General features: G+C 52.2%; 1 protein-coding gene across 18 annotated transcripts in view; it reads right to left on the reverse strand.

Annotated features, from left to right (window-relative positions):
* MAPT (microtubule associated protein tau) overlaps positions 1-13,764 on the reverse strand; it is a 111,102-nt gene that overhangs the window by 28,511 nt on the left and 68,827 nt on the right. For 9 of the 18 annotated variants that reach the window (XM_059908895.1, XM_059908898.1, XM_059908893.1 and 6 more), the window contains 5 exons: positions 11,986-12,051; positions 6,994-8,106; positions 4,310-4,365; positions 1,538-1,732; positions 353-485 (listed from right to left, as the gene is read on the reverse strand). In XM_059908895.1, coding sequence (XP_059764878.1) covers positions 353-485; positions 1,538-1,732; positions 4,310-4,365; positions 6,994-8,106; positions 11,986-12,051 — 1,563 coding nt within the window. The remainder of the gene's footprint in view (positions 1-352; positions 486-1,537; positions 1,733-4,309; positions 4,366-6,993; positions 8,107-11,985; positions 12,052-13,764) is intronic. The other 9 variants (XM_059908906.1, XM_059908904.1, XM_059908908.1 and 6 more) reach the window with 3 other exon arrangements.

Consider the following 13,764-nt stretch of genomic DNA (forward strand, 5'->3'; position numbering starts at 1 on the left):
GCCGTGCCCTGTGTGAGGTCACCTATAGTGACCTAACCCTCATTTGGGGACTGAAAAACACCTCCCAGGGGCCCTGGACGTGGGGTCCAAGGATCTCAGAGAAGCCACTTTTCCATCAGTTATTAGTCTTACGGCTGCATTTTCCTCATGCTTAAAAGGCTGGTTAGTCTTAGTCGAGCCTCGATTTCTTCATGGTAAAAAGTGGGGATTCAACATCTAGCTCAGAAAATTAAAAAATGAACATTTGGTGCTTAGTAAACTGCAGGCATCGATCAGCTACCAGAGCTTAACTGTCAGGGCCTCCACAGCGAGCTCTCCCCCCGACTTGGATTCCAGAGAACATCCCTCTTACCAGTGCCCGGCGGGGTCTTTGGGGTGGAAGTGGTTTTTGCTGGAATCCGGGTGGCGTTGGCCGGGCCCTTCTGGCCTGGAGGGGCCGCTCCCCGGGGTGTGGCGATCTTCGTTCCAGGTTTACCATCCGCCCCCTGTAAACCGAAGCACGGTAGAGTGGTTTTTACGACCGGGAAAGGTTCCTGCCACCCAGTGTCAATGCCAGCCCCATTCAACCACCGTGGTTCCAAATGAGGCTAAGGTCAGTGTGACACTTTGCCAGCCAGATACAACAAATGTACTCTACAATGATGAGGGTTTGCTGGGCACACAAATCCACAGCCCCTCCCAAATGCCTACCTTTTCCTCCTGGAGGGACATTTTACATGAGTTATCTGCAAGAGCTGAGCTAATGTATTTAATAAAAAGTCAACAGAGCTTATAGCAATGATCGAGTTTATCATCCAACCAGTGTCGGCGGGCAGGACATCTGTAGACTCTTCCTACGTGGACACCATTCTCTGACTCCCTTAGGGATTTATCTGACTGGTGGTGGTTAGTTTCAGAGGGACACGGAGACAGTTTGTTGAAACTGATCGAGAGTGCTAACAGAGCTCGGCCCTATCCTCCTGTTCTCTCCCAAACAAGCCTCAGGCTTCAGTACCACCTCAGGTGTGCTAAGAGCCCTTGGTGGGTGAACACCAGCATCAATTAGCAAACTGGCCAAAGGTGGAGCACAGATGCACAAGCACAGTCAGCTGACTGGGGACCCAGTTGATGACCTTGACATATAACACAAACTCAAAGAAGAAACTGACATGAACTGAGGACCATGAGATAGTTCAGGAAGGAGTAAACTGGTGGGACAGGCATGGCTGCAGAGTGATGCTGTCCGACCCAAATGCGGGCAACCTGGAAGCACCTCCGGTTACCAAAGTCAGAAATGGACAAAGGAACCCAAACAGAGTGGTGATTTCCAAACCAGGGTCCCCTCCGGTGCCTTAGGGGCTGCTGCCACGAGGGCCGAAGGGGCGCCAAGAAGGATGGCACTGTGCCTCCTTTTCCTTGTTTCAACCAGAATTTTAACTGTTCTACGTGGCGCTTCTAGGTAAGAGCTTATCCAAAGAAAGGTCTTTGCAGCTAGAAAAGCATACACTTGAAAACCACAGGAGAGCAGCCTGATTCTTTCCAAAGGTGGTTTCCTTACCTTGACTTTCATCTCCTTTGCTCCAAAACTGCCAGTTCGGGGTGTGACAGAAGAGACGTGTTTAGGAGAAGATGGCTCTGGGCACACGGCAGGGCTGGAGGGTTTGATCAAAGGGTCTGAGCTACCAGGAGTGGGGCGTTTGGAGCTAAGGCAAGGCCTATTGTTCAGGGTTTTAGCAGAGGAAGGTGTGGATGTCTTAAACATAAACATGAATAAAATCAAAATAAAAGTCAGCACATGGGAGAAATGAACAAACTGAAAAAAGGACAGTAATTACAAATAAATAAGACAGGTAATGGTTTAAAGCCGTGATCTCCAAGCTGTTTGGATCACGCACCCTTATCAGTCCTTCTTATCAGGAAGAACAGGAAGTGACCATGCATCTCATGTACTTGTAGTTATGCATCAGCTAATACGTATACTACGATGCTAACATATGATGAACATTATGAAACTTTCATATGGCAGAACTTGGAAAATGGATAGACTTTCTGGTATGTTCTTTCTCCAGCCCATTGGATCTACTTCAGCTCTGCACTTTGGAGACCACTGGTTTAAAGGTGTCTCGCACCCAAAGAGTTGATGGAGGTCGCCAAAAGTATGTGATTCTTAGGATGTTTCTCAAGAAAACAGCTCCAATGCGTCATCGGTCAGAAGTGCCCCAGGTTCTGCTCAGTTCCAGGTGGGGAGCTCATGCTGGCCCCCTAACTCCTGGCCCTCTTCCACCACACTGATAGAATTGTCCTTGCTAAAATCAGAACTGTGCCTGCCCCAGGTCTTGAAGAGTCTGCCTGACACCACTTAGATCACATGTGCACACACACACACTTTCTGAATAAAGTCTCAAAACTAAACACTGTCTGGTGAATCTTATCTGGCCACTGTTTACTCCTGAACATGATCCACCTAAGGAAATAGGCTGGGTGGGGCAGGCGGCCAATGGGACAGGGGTCTATGAGCTGGCTGACCTCACGGAGATGAGAGCATGTGGAGGATGGTGGCCGACACCTGCGGTTTGTCTGGATGGCCTCTGGGGGCCTTGGACGGGGATGTGTGGCCCTGGTAGAGAAGGGTGGCCTGGGAGGAGGAAGGGCCATGCCTTCAGGAATACAATCAAGAGGCCAAGTCCAGAGGTGTTCCAAGGAGGAAGTCAGAGCTACAGAGCAGGGTCCTGGCCAGAGACTTTGTTACTGGGGTTCATCACTAAGGTGGCTGAGACCCCCTCTGCTGCCAGCCTTGGGGAGGGTGAGGGCGAGAGGGCTGGAGCAGGGGGGGTGAGGGGAGGGATGCAGGCTGAAGCCCTGGGGCTGCTGACAAGAAAAGCTGAGGCTGGGTACTGGCAACCCCTCCTTCCCCAGCTGCGCGAGGTCCCCCTCCCCTGGCACTGCTCCCTACCTGGCCAAGTGGCCAAGGTTCGTGAGAGATCTGACCCCTTGCTGTGAGGCTGTGAGCAGCTCCAGGGCAGGGACAGCTTCCTGATGGATGAAGGAACAGAATGCATGCGGGCATGAGGACGGGATTCCCCTGAATGGGCATCATGATTGGCAAGCAGCTATTGCCTTCCCTCAAGTCCCTGCAGGTCCCTCGGCTGCCCCACTGATGGGCAGAGTCCTGATGGCGAACCCCACCTCCTCTAGGGCAGGCACTTCGGGCAGCGGCCCTCAACACACACGACCAAACTCTTAGGGCTTCACTCTGCATCTGGGGGCTCCATCAGGCCTCCAGGACCGATTAAGACCCAGGCGTTTCAGGCAGCATGCATATGGGACATTTGAGACGCCTTTAAGAAAAACAGGTCTTCATCTAGGGCCCCAGTGAGACTTTCCTGGCAAAATACTACCATGCAGTTACAGGAGCTTTTTCCAAGATGCACAGTCATGGAGGAGAGTAAACTACAGCTGAAAGGGAGCATGAGAAGGACCACATTGTTCCGGGTGTGGTTTTGGTGGTGAGCAGGTTGCTTCATTTTCTGTGCCTCGGGGGGTTTCTGAAGACCGGCTGGCAGGATTTCAGGACGGCGTCCATGGCATCATGGCCCACGTGTCCACTCAGCACGTAGGGTGGTGTGTCAGGCTTCCCTCCTCCAGCCTGTGTCAGCCCCACTCCGAGCTCGGCAGCAACCAAGCCGATCTGCTCAGAACTCCCAAACAGTCTCCTTATGCCCCCGGGCCTTTGCTTGTGCTGGTCCTACTCCTTAGAATGCCTCTTCTCACTCCTACGTCACCAACCCCCTTCATATTTCCTTCTTGGCCTGCCTCACAGGTCCTCTCTTCCAGGGCTTTTCCAGGACCCTCCGTCTCAGGCTGGAGATCCCTTTCTTGCTCAGTACTCCCTCAGCCCCCTAAGTAAATGGTATTTTCTAGATATATCTTAAATATATCTGTGTGCATGTATGTCTACAGATACATATTTGCTGAGCCTAGACCTGTAGCGGGAAGTGTAAAATGTGCAAAATCCAAACTTCATTGCAGAAAATTCAAACACACCTTCATTTACTGTGAACGTCTTAATTCAAACTATGCTGATGCAACTACAATTAGGAGCATTAATTAATTCATAACTTGCTGACTGCCCTTCCCTGGTCCAAGCGTCCATGGATAAATGCTGGAATTTTAAAAGTTTGCATAAAAACACAAAGCGCTTTGAATGACAGTTGTACTTCAGGGACAAACGCTCTCCACATGTTATATATAAAGATTAATTCAGATACAAAGCATGGCTTCTTGATCAACTTGATGGCAGCAGAGAGATTTCGTGGTTTTGTCAGCTTACCTTGGTTTTTTTGTCATCAGGTCCAGCCCCATCTTTGCCTTTACTGACCATGCGAGCTGATAAAATATAAAATGAGAACGTATGTTACACCCATTCGCACAGCTCACAAAGAGCCCGATGGAGTGGAGCTGATTTCTCAGGATCCATACAACATGTCTTGTTCAGTTGGGCCAGTGGAAATCCAGTTGATTTTCTTTCCCCTTGAATCTGTTAGGGTCTCGTTGTTAGTATCAACACAGCACACTGGAGTCATTGCTTGGAGCACCCTGACAGGAGGGGGCAGCAGGCTGGCCGAGGGCAGGGACATGCAGAGGGGAAACTGTTCCGGGCATATGTTGGCACAGGGGCAATCAGGGAAGGTAGACAGTGCAGGACCACCTCTCCCAGGCTCCCTCCCCGTCTCTGTCGGGGTCAGCCTCCCCCAGCTGGGGCCAACCCCACTCCAAGGAGGGGCATTTGGAAAACCCAGGGCCACGGATGGGGCAGCTCAGCCAGGCCCCGGTCCCTGCAGGACCCTCTGCTCATTCAAGGGCCAAGGGGCATAGGCTGTTTTCCCAGAGCCCACCCCTCACTAATGGGGGCTTCGGTGACCAGCCCCAGCTGGCTCTCTGACAAGCCCATCCCACCCTTGACCCAACCCTGGAGGGTCTTCTCACCACTTATAGGCTCTCCCAAGAGGACTAATGCTTGCTATTTCTCCAAGTTGGCAACAATCTAGCTACCGTCAAACATCCTATAGATAACCTCTGGATTTTAGGACCAAACCATTGATCCTTTCTTGTGTTTGGAAAGCCACACCCCTTGGTGAAACCAATCCACTTGTCTACCAGTGTCACCTCTAACTCACTCCTACTATTGGCATTCATTATTGAAAACTAACTATAGGTTTCTGTCTTCGGCTTCAATATTGTATTTCCCCTGCTCCAGGGACAATGGGGCTGCTTGGAGCATCTCACTGGTTACTGGAGACCAGATTTCTAGAGTGACCAGCACTGATGACCTAGCCCAGAGGTTTTCAAACTTTACTATGCAGCAGAACCCCATTGGGAGAGATTCCTAAAATACAGAATCCCGGGCTCACTCTGAGACGGTAAGCCTAAGGTGGGGCCCAGGAATCTGCATTTTAACAAGAGCCCCAGGCGGACCTGATTCACATCTTTTGCCCCAGTGACCATCATCAGCTATGTCACAACAAAAGCATCCGCTAGATCAGCATTTCCCAGTGCTGACTGGCGAACTGGGGAAACGCATAGCATGTATCCTTCTCAGAGGGTCATAATGTACATTATTAGAATATTAAAGGCTCTGACAAGTCCTGCTGCAGCAAACCCTGTTTAACTTTGTTTCACCTGTTTTTTTCCCCAAACTAATTGGACCATGGAACTCTTTTTCCCCTGGACGCACCTATCAACATCCAGTGGACCAGTATTCAATAAAATGCCACTTCAGGAAACACTGTTGTAATCTGTCAAGTCACAGTATTTTGTCCCGTACTATTTTGGAGTTTAGGATATTTTAAAGTAGGACTCTGTCTTAAATTTTAAATACAGGTTCCTTTATCTATAACATTCCAAAGTTTTCACGACGAGTAGACTCGAATCCACATTTAACAGATGTCTGCAACTGACAGCTTAAGTAGCCTCAATTTCTGGGCCCCGCAGATAATTCTAAAATGCTACAGGACCTAAATATATGAATGCGCCCGACTTGTGGCCATGAGGCCTCCTCTGGAGTATAAACTGTCCTCTCACTGACAGGACACAGACCCTGACCCTTGGGAACCTCCCCTCCCATCTCTCCAGCTCCTGAAGGGCTGCTGCAGTGACGCTTCCCAGGGCTCAAGACTGGGCCAGGGCTGAGACCCCTGCGATCCCAGCACAGGGACTGCCTGGGCTCTGCCGAGGGAAGAGGAAGTGTTTTCTTCCACAGGGAGTTTTTGTTTCCGCTCACTGTCTATCCTGCCGCAAGGCAGGGTGGAGTGGAGTGGGGGTGGGGACTCTGGGCCACCTCCGAATGCTTGTGTGTGTCGCCTGCTACATGTGATGTGTTGTCCACTGACAGAGCCGAAGAAGACAGGCATGTGCCCTCTGAGTCTCCGGGCTAGGAGGACACACTTCAGGACCTTCTGGAAGGCACTGTGGTGTATAGGGAAGGGAGGGCCTTTCGGAGCAGACCTACCTGGATTCCGAACCTGGCTCCATCACCTAATACTCAGTGACCTTCAGCAAGGTACTTTACCTCTCCGAGCCTCAGTTTCCTCATCTGCAAAGTGGGGCTAATTATGCCCACTTGGGAGGGTTGGGAGGGTTCTCGGCAATGAATCTGAGACCCATAACAAGCCCTCCAAAGTGGGAAGAGCTGCTATGCTCTTTGTGGAGTGCGGCCCACCAGCGGGCCAATGGAACCTTGTGGATAAATCAAGTGGCCAGAGAAGCGAACGGGGCAGAAAGCACGGGGCGGGGGGTGTTGGTGACATGCAAAACGGCGGGCAAGCGTGAGAGGAGCCTGAAGGGCAGGAGGAGGCGGGAGGGTCAGCAGAGGCCCAGGTGGCCGGTTTGGTGGCTGTCCCCCGGGCCTTGGAAGCGGCAGGAGCCAAGGAGGGGCCGGAAGCTCAGTGGCAGTGCCCGCAGCCTGGGTGGCACACAAGGTCGCCGGGCAGGAGCAAAGGAGCTCAAGACACAGACCTTTGAGTTGAGGAACCCGGCTGACGGGTTTCCCCGGCAGACCAGCTGCAGGCTGCTTTTCAGATGGTTCTGGAAGGTCAGTCTTTTTTGTGTCCTCGCCCTCAGAGGGGCCCCGGGGCTCTTGCTCTGCTCCAGAGGCCCCAGGAAGTGCAGCCCCTTCCAAATCCACCTCCGAAGGTCCCTGTTCCTTCTGCACATTGGCTTTGATTTCCACGTGGAACATGAACTCGGGGGGCCCGTCGTGCCCTTTCGCTGGGGGCCCCTCCCCGGGCCCATCGGGCTCTGAGACCTGGGTCTCTAAAGAAGCTTTAGAGAGGAAATCGACAGGGAGGGGGATGGCACCCTTGGCTGGGAAACCAGGGATCCCAGGGGCTTCTCCGGAAACTGCCTCGGGGGTTGGCCCGCCTTGGGTGGTGGGGCTCTGCAGACGTGGGGAGACCTGGGAGGGGAAGGAGTCCTGGGGAGAGGACTCATCAATGTCCCGGTCTTCATCCACCTCCTTGCCCCCCAGCCTCTCTTTGCCCTGCTCCCTCTTCAGAGGCGGCCCCTCCTGGGTCAGGTCTCCCAGAAGCTGGCGCTCCAGCAGCTCAGAGCCACAGCAGCTGCCGTCTGCATCCTCAGGTTCTGGCCCCGAATGCTGGTGTGTGGCCTCTCTGGGGCCTTCGGGCAGGATGGGAGCCCCAGGCATGTTAGACACGTGCTGGCAGGTCAGACCTGGGGTACCGGGGTCCATGGCCTCACCTCCACGGCGCCCTGGTTCCCTGAGGAAGCTTTCCCGGACAACCTTGACACTCCCAGGCTCCGTCTGGAGACATCCAGGGGAGGTGGGCTTCGGAAAGGCCAGCCCCTCCTCGGCCTGCTCCCCTCGCTTCGGTCCCCACTCTTGGTGGGGCTCCTGAGGGCCTCCTGGTGGGAGAGGCGGCTGGCAGACAGGATGATGCTGGGAAAGGTGAGAGGTCGCCAGGACGGGAGCTTCTGGCTGTTTCTCCCCCACATGCAGCTCGGAGTCCCCAGAAGCTTCTTGGCCGTGTGCAGGCTGGACCTGAGAGCTAAGCCCATTAGCAGGGGGCCTCTCAGACACTTCCCTCTGCTGGCCTGGAACTCTCCTCTCCTCTGGGTTTGAAGAGGCGGAGGTGGCAAAAGGTTAGCAAGAGCGCATTAAGTGTTTAAGAGAGGGGACACACTTTTGAAAGAAGAAAAGGACATTTCAACGGCATCTCAAGCCCACCTAACCAAGAAAAAGGAGCCCACGCTCTGGGCTCACCCTCACTGCTTTTCTTTGCTCAGAATGAAAGGTCTCTTGGTCTATCTGCCACCAACTTGCTGGGTGAGCACCTCCCCTCTCTGGGCCTCACTTTTCTCATCTTTGGACCAAAGCCCCGTCTAGTGCCGGCATTATCCCTCTGCCCATCGTGGGTCTGGTTGGGCTCCGAGCATCCTGTCATTAACTGGGGCTGCCTCGTGCTAACTCCACCAGCCACGAAGCTTGTCCTCCTCTCCAGGGACAGCGAGCCTCCGGAAGACTGTGGCCTCTAGCTGGGACCTGGCTGGGGCGCAGAGAGGATCTCTTTTCCTCCCCTTCTCTCTCTGTTCCCCCTTTTTGCTGAATGAAACCAGCAGGTGCCTACAAACCCACCGTGACAGATTTGAAAAACCCAAAACGTATCACCGCCAGGGCTCAAGTCTTTACTAATAGACCTGCCATGAGACCCCAGTAACAGAAACACGGTTCAGGTGTATCCAGATCGTGGATTATGGACAGCCTTTTGCATGAGGTGAGGCGACCACCATAGCAGTAAAGGTGGTCTGCACGGCAAAGACATGGGTGGCCCACGGGGACCACTGCTTCACCCCTATCACACCACTTGCCATGTGCCAACCCAGTGGATGGAGGGCACACTTCCCTTTTTTCTGCTTCATTCATGCGACATTCACGTGAATCCCTCCTTAAAGTATCTGTGTATTGGGACTTCCCTGGTGGCGCAGGGGTTAAGAATCCGCCTGCCAATGTAGGGGACACGGGTTTGATCCCTGCTCTGGGAAGATCCCACATGCAGCGGAGCAACTAAGCCCGTACGCCACAAGTACTGAGCCTGTGTTCTAGAGCCCGTGAGCCACAACTACTGAGCCCACGTGCCACAACTACTGAAGTCCACGCGCCTAGAGTCCATGCTCCGCAACAAGAGAAGCCACCGCAAGGAGAAGCCCGCGCACTGCAACGAAGACCCAACACAGCCAAAAATAAATTAAAAAAAAAAAAAAAGTATCTGTGTATTAAGGACAGGAGACGTATGCTCATTGGTTCTCCTAATAAACATCCTGTATTTGTTTTAACTCCCAACTCTTCAAACATCCTACCTAGTTCCAGAACAACTTCACGGCTCTCCTCTAAACAAAATCTGGAACCCCAAAGGATTGGGGGTCTCGGAAGAGAAAGAGACTGGATGAGGGGAGGGGAAGGAGGTGGGAGAACACAGGTGTCCACACAAATGGGTAACACGTCCCTCTCGCCCCAACCCAGTCTGAGTCCTTGCAGCTGCCCACTGGACCCTTATCAAGAGGCCCGGCTCAGCCTTACCTCCCACCCCTACACGGGGGCCCTGAGCTCACCATCTCACTCATCTCGTGTTCCTAGCCATGCCACAGAGCCTGCCACAAGGCCAGGGATCAGTACATAAAGGCGTGTCAGGAAAACGTGCTGATCTCCGCCTTCCGCGGGGTCTACAGGCACCTCACGGGGGCCCCTGGTCAGTCTCGGGGAGGAACCGCCCAAACGACAGAGACGGAGGAAACAAGCTGGGCAGCAGGCAGCCTGAGAAGGTGCCTCAGTGCCTCTTCTTCCCAACCCACCGCTCAACAGACCAGAGGCGGCAGCAGCTGCCGGTCCTTACACCCACTGACGGGCCAGGTCTCCAGCGCCTTCTGGAAAAAGCTTTCCTCCCGAGCTTCCTAGAAATTGCTCGTGATGTGGGTGTCACTGTACTCTGATGCGCTGCAGGGCTTGAAAAGCCCCTCATTAAATAGAAACAAGGGCACCAAACATACAGAGTAAACACAGCCTGAAAAATTACCAATAGATGATAGTACAGCGTATGTGTGCATGTGTGCGTGTGCATGTGTGTGTGAGGAACCTTAGCTCATGCCATTGCACTCCCGGAGGAAGGAGCCAGGCTGGGAGAACATTCTATTCAGCTCCCAGAAAACTGTAAAGCGCTCAGTAAATATTAAACGTAGCAATCACCGGGGGTGGGTCCAAGGTAAAAAATATTTGGGAAAACACGGTTTGATGTGTTAAATTTGTGTCCCCACACTCCCTTGGGAGACCTGGTCCTGGAGACACTCACAGAAGAAAGGTCTACCCTGGCGTGAGTAGGGGTGAGATGCGTAGGGTCTCCCCACACCTAATACTCAGCCAATTGCAGCTCCATCCTGAAACATCTTTTCTGTCTTAGTACTTCATGAACACAGGCTGCCAGAGGTTTTCCTTCTGCAGCAGGAAAGCAAGAGAGAGATAATAGCTGTGCTTTTGTATACATGGCTCTCCCTAAATCTGCTTGTTTTTGTACAAAACAGACTGCAGGCCTGTGTCAAATAAAATGTTTGCGGATCACCAGTGTGCCTGAATTTCACAAGTTTCCACTGCTTGTGGAGCTTGGGCTTGGCCATTTGGATCAGCAGTTCCAGTCAAGACATTAAATATTGGCCTTGGGAGTAAAGGTAGAAACCTCCACGTGTTCACAGATTTGCTGCCAATTTCCCATTGCAGATGTTACCCGGTGTTCATCTTTATATCTATATGACTCTAGGCCAGTGCTGGGAAAGTTAAAAATTCAGTTAGCACAAAAGTAAAGTTTCTAGGAAAGCTGATGGCCTGATCTTTTTGTTGCATGGAATATGTTTTAGGAGCATGGAGACATAGCCTGCAATAAAAATTGGTAGAAAAAACTCATCATTTCTTTTTATGGAAATAGATCATCATTTCCAGAGGTTATAAAAACCTCTAATTTTACCTAAAAGCTGCAAATCATAACCTAAAAGAAACAGGAGGCAGGATTCTAGTTATTTAACACATAGACTGAGGTTTCCCCTTATAATGATTATCCCTTCTAATACTTTCTGAAGCTCTTTGTAAGCCTAAGAATGAAAACATGCCTTTCCATGACACGTGAAATGAGAAATCCTAGCCCACTACGGGGCAGGGACCCCTGGGGAGCAGAAATGTGTAGTTAGGCTTCAAAACACCTTCAAGGAGACATTTCTTGAGGGCCCAGAGTCTTCCTAAAGTCAGATGGCCCCAGTGGTGGCACTATACAAATCCCATATCACTTTCTGGAGAAAAGAACAGTGTTTTCCCTGCTTTCTTACAATCTAGAAGCTTCCACATTACACAGTAGACTGTCAAATTCATTTATGCAGCAAATGACGGAAAACAAACCCAGCTAGGTCGTATCGGCGGTCTCTGTTTCCTAAGATCAGGAATCTCTAGGATTTAAAAAATTGAGTTCTTAAAACATTTATGCTCAGTGATTACACAAAGTTGCTTTTCTTGAGCACAGCAGTTTTGGTCCCTGAGAAGAAAATCATAATAAGGTTTGAAGGTTGCACAGAAGAAAGTTGAAAAGAAATAGCTCAGTGGTGATCTGGTTGAGGCTTTGCTCCTGGGACAGGCCAGAGGGCCACCTACAGGGGAAATCACTCATTGTACATATCTGTGTTTCTGCTGGTCATTGATTCTCGACTCCCCATGCTGGGCAGGGCCAGCTTCTTTCAGAACACTAAACACCTCAGGAAAGACTCAGAAATGGCTAGAAAAAGCTAGAGCTCTTTCTCTATCTGTATAGCCCACCTTCGATAAAAACCAACTCCTAAAGATCAGGAATTAAGGCCCAGGTCCAAATTCTCTTTTCAGGGTAGGTAGGGTCCATCTGTGTCGCCATCCCCCTCTTCCCAACCCCCCACGTCATGCGTGGCAGGCAATTCTAGCCCACTGACCTTGGGTCACATGTCCAGCAGCTTGGTCTTCCAGGTTGGGGGTGTCTCCAATGCCTGCTTCTTCAGCTGGTTTGTGTGTCAGCAAATGAAGAAGATAAAAGCAAAGACAGTTATTGTTTGCTAGAGACAAAGCTCCCCGCCTCTTCCGCTATGTTTCTGAAAGCATTCAGGAAAGGCACACCTTAGCAGCACCAAGGCGCTGCACCTCTCTGGCTCTTTGCAAATGTGACTGCCGGGGACGTGGATGAAAACAGTTCACTCAACAAAACCCACACAGCCACGCACCTTACAGGAGACACAGTCCAGTAGGAAAGACCTTCTCCACAATGGGCCCAGGGTCCTCAGTACCCCACTCAACAAAGACACAGGACAGGTGAGGTCAGAGAAGCAATGTGCTGCTCGGCCACTGCTGTGGGAGCTGTGTCCGGGCGGAGGCTTCCCCCCCAGCCCCAGCCAGCGCTCCTGGGGCGGCGGGCGGCAAAGGTGCAGGAAGGACAAGGTGCGGGCTGTGGAGTCCGGCTGGGGTTCAAACCCAGGTGCCCCCATTACTCAGCCTCTCTGGGCCTCTGTCTCCAACTCTAGAATCCCAAGGTGATGACGCTGGCTCGCCTTGCAGGAGAGTGGTGAGGATGCATACAAAATGGTGTGAATGTATTTAGCAAAGTGCCTGGGACACGGTAGGGGCGCCCCCGGTGGTTCAGTTTCTTTCCCCCAAACTACTGGGCAATCCCCTTTAACCTCATGCTTAGAATAGGGGCTACCTCATTAAAGGGAGGCCAGCAGTGTCAGTGAGCAGCTTTTGGGGTGTCTTGGGCTCCTGCTTAGGGATCCACAGTCCATCGCCAACAAAAAAAGACTGAGAAAAGCTACCAATCATCAGTGGTACCAAAATCAATAAGCTTTCATAAAACACCAATTTCTGCATCATGAAAAAAATCGGGATATTGCGGCAGGAACATGGATACAACTGTCCAGAAGAAAGAGCCCCTAAAAGGCAAGTTGGTCACGTCGCACACTGACGTGCGGTGACCCCATGATCCCAGGAGAGCCAACATGCCCTGTTGGACAGTGACAGAGCGGCCACCACCCTGAGAAATGCCCACCAGTTGCTGGCTGGGCCACCAGTCCTGCAACGACTCAGTCTCTACACCTAAACCAGAAATGCCAGGTTACCACCACCTGCCATACGGGTCCACCACAGAGAACACGAAGGAGGCAAAAGAAAGACCCCCTGGGTCGCTGGACAGACGCACGATGGGCTTATAAACAGCCAGCCCGCTGGCTGGCCCAGGGCAGCTGTGGCGAGGGGCAGGGGGCCAGCAGTGGGCTCGGGCAGCTCCCCCACTGCCAGTTCCTAGGCAGGAACACCTCTGGGTCCCCTGCACGCTGACACTGTACGGCCTGTGAGGTCTAGTGGTGAAAGCTCCACGTCACTTGACAACAGCCGACTGTCTGGGAAGCACAGCTCCGAGCGTAGGTTTGATCTGAGTTTCTGACAAGGTTATGGAAGAAAGGCTCAGAGTGACAGCAAGTCCAGCTAAATGGCACGGAGTCCTGGAGACAGAGGACACGAGGAGGCATGCCGATGACATCACCGCCGTGGCACTGGGAAGCCCACCGCTTTTGCTTACCCACGCAGTGTCTTGATATCCTGGTCCTGATGCAAATCAGAAACTGCGGGCTGCTGCTCACATCTCTGACATCCCCTGATCCCAGCAAGGGAGATGCTCAGAGAAGCCAAAGGGAGGGAGGGTGTGTGACAGTGGCTGGGCCGTCACA

The sequence above is a fragment of the Balaenoptera ricei genome, chromosome 20 (assembly GCF_028023285.1).
Source record: "Balaenoptera ricei isolate mBalRic1 chromosome 20, mBalRic1.hap2, whole genome shotgun sequence".
Lineage (NCBI taxonomy): Eukaryota > Metazoa > Chordata > Mammalia > Artiodactyla > Balaenopteridae > Balaenoptera > Balaenoptera ricei.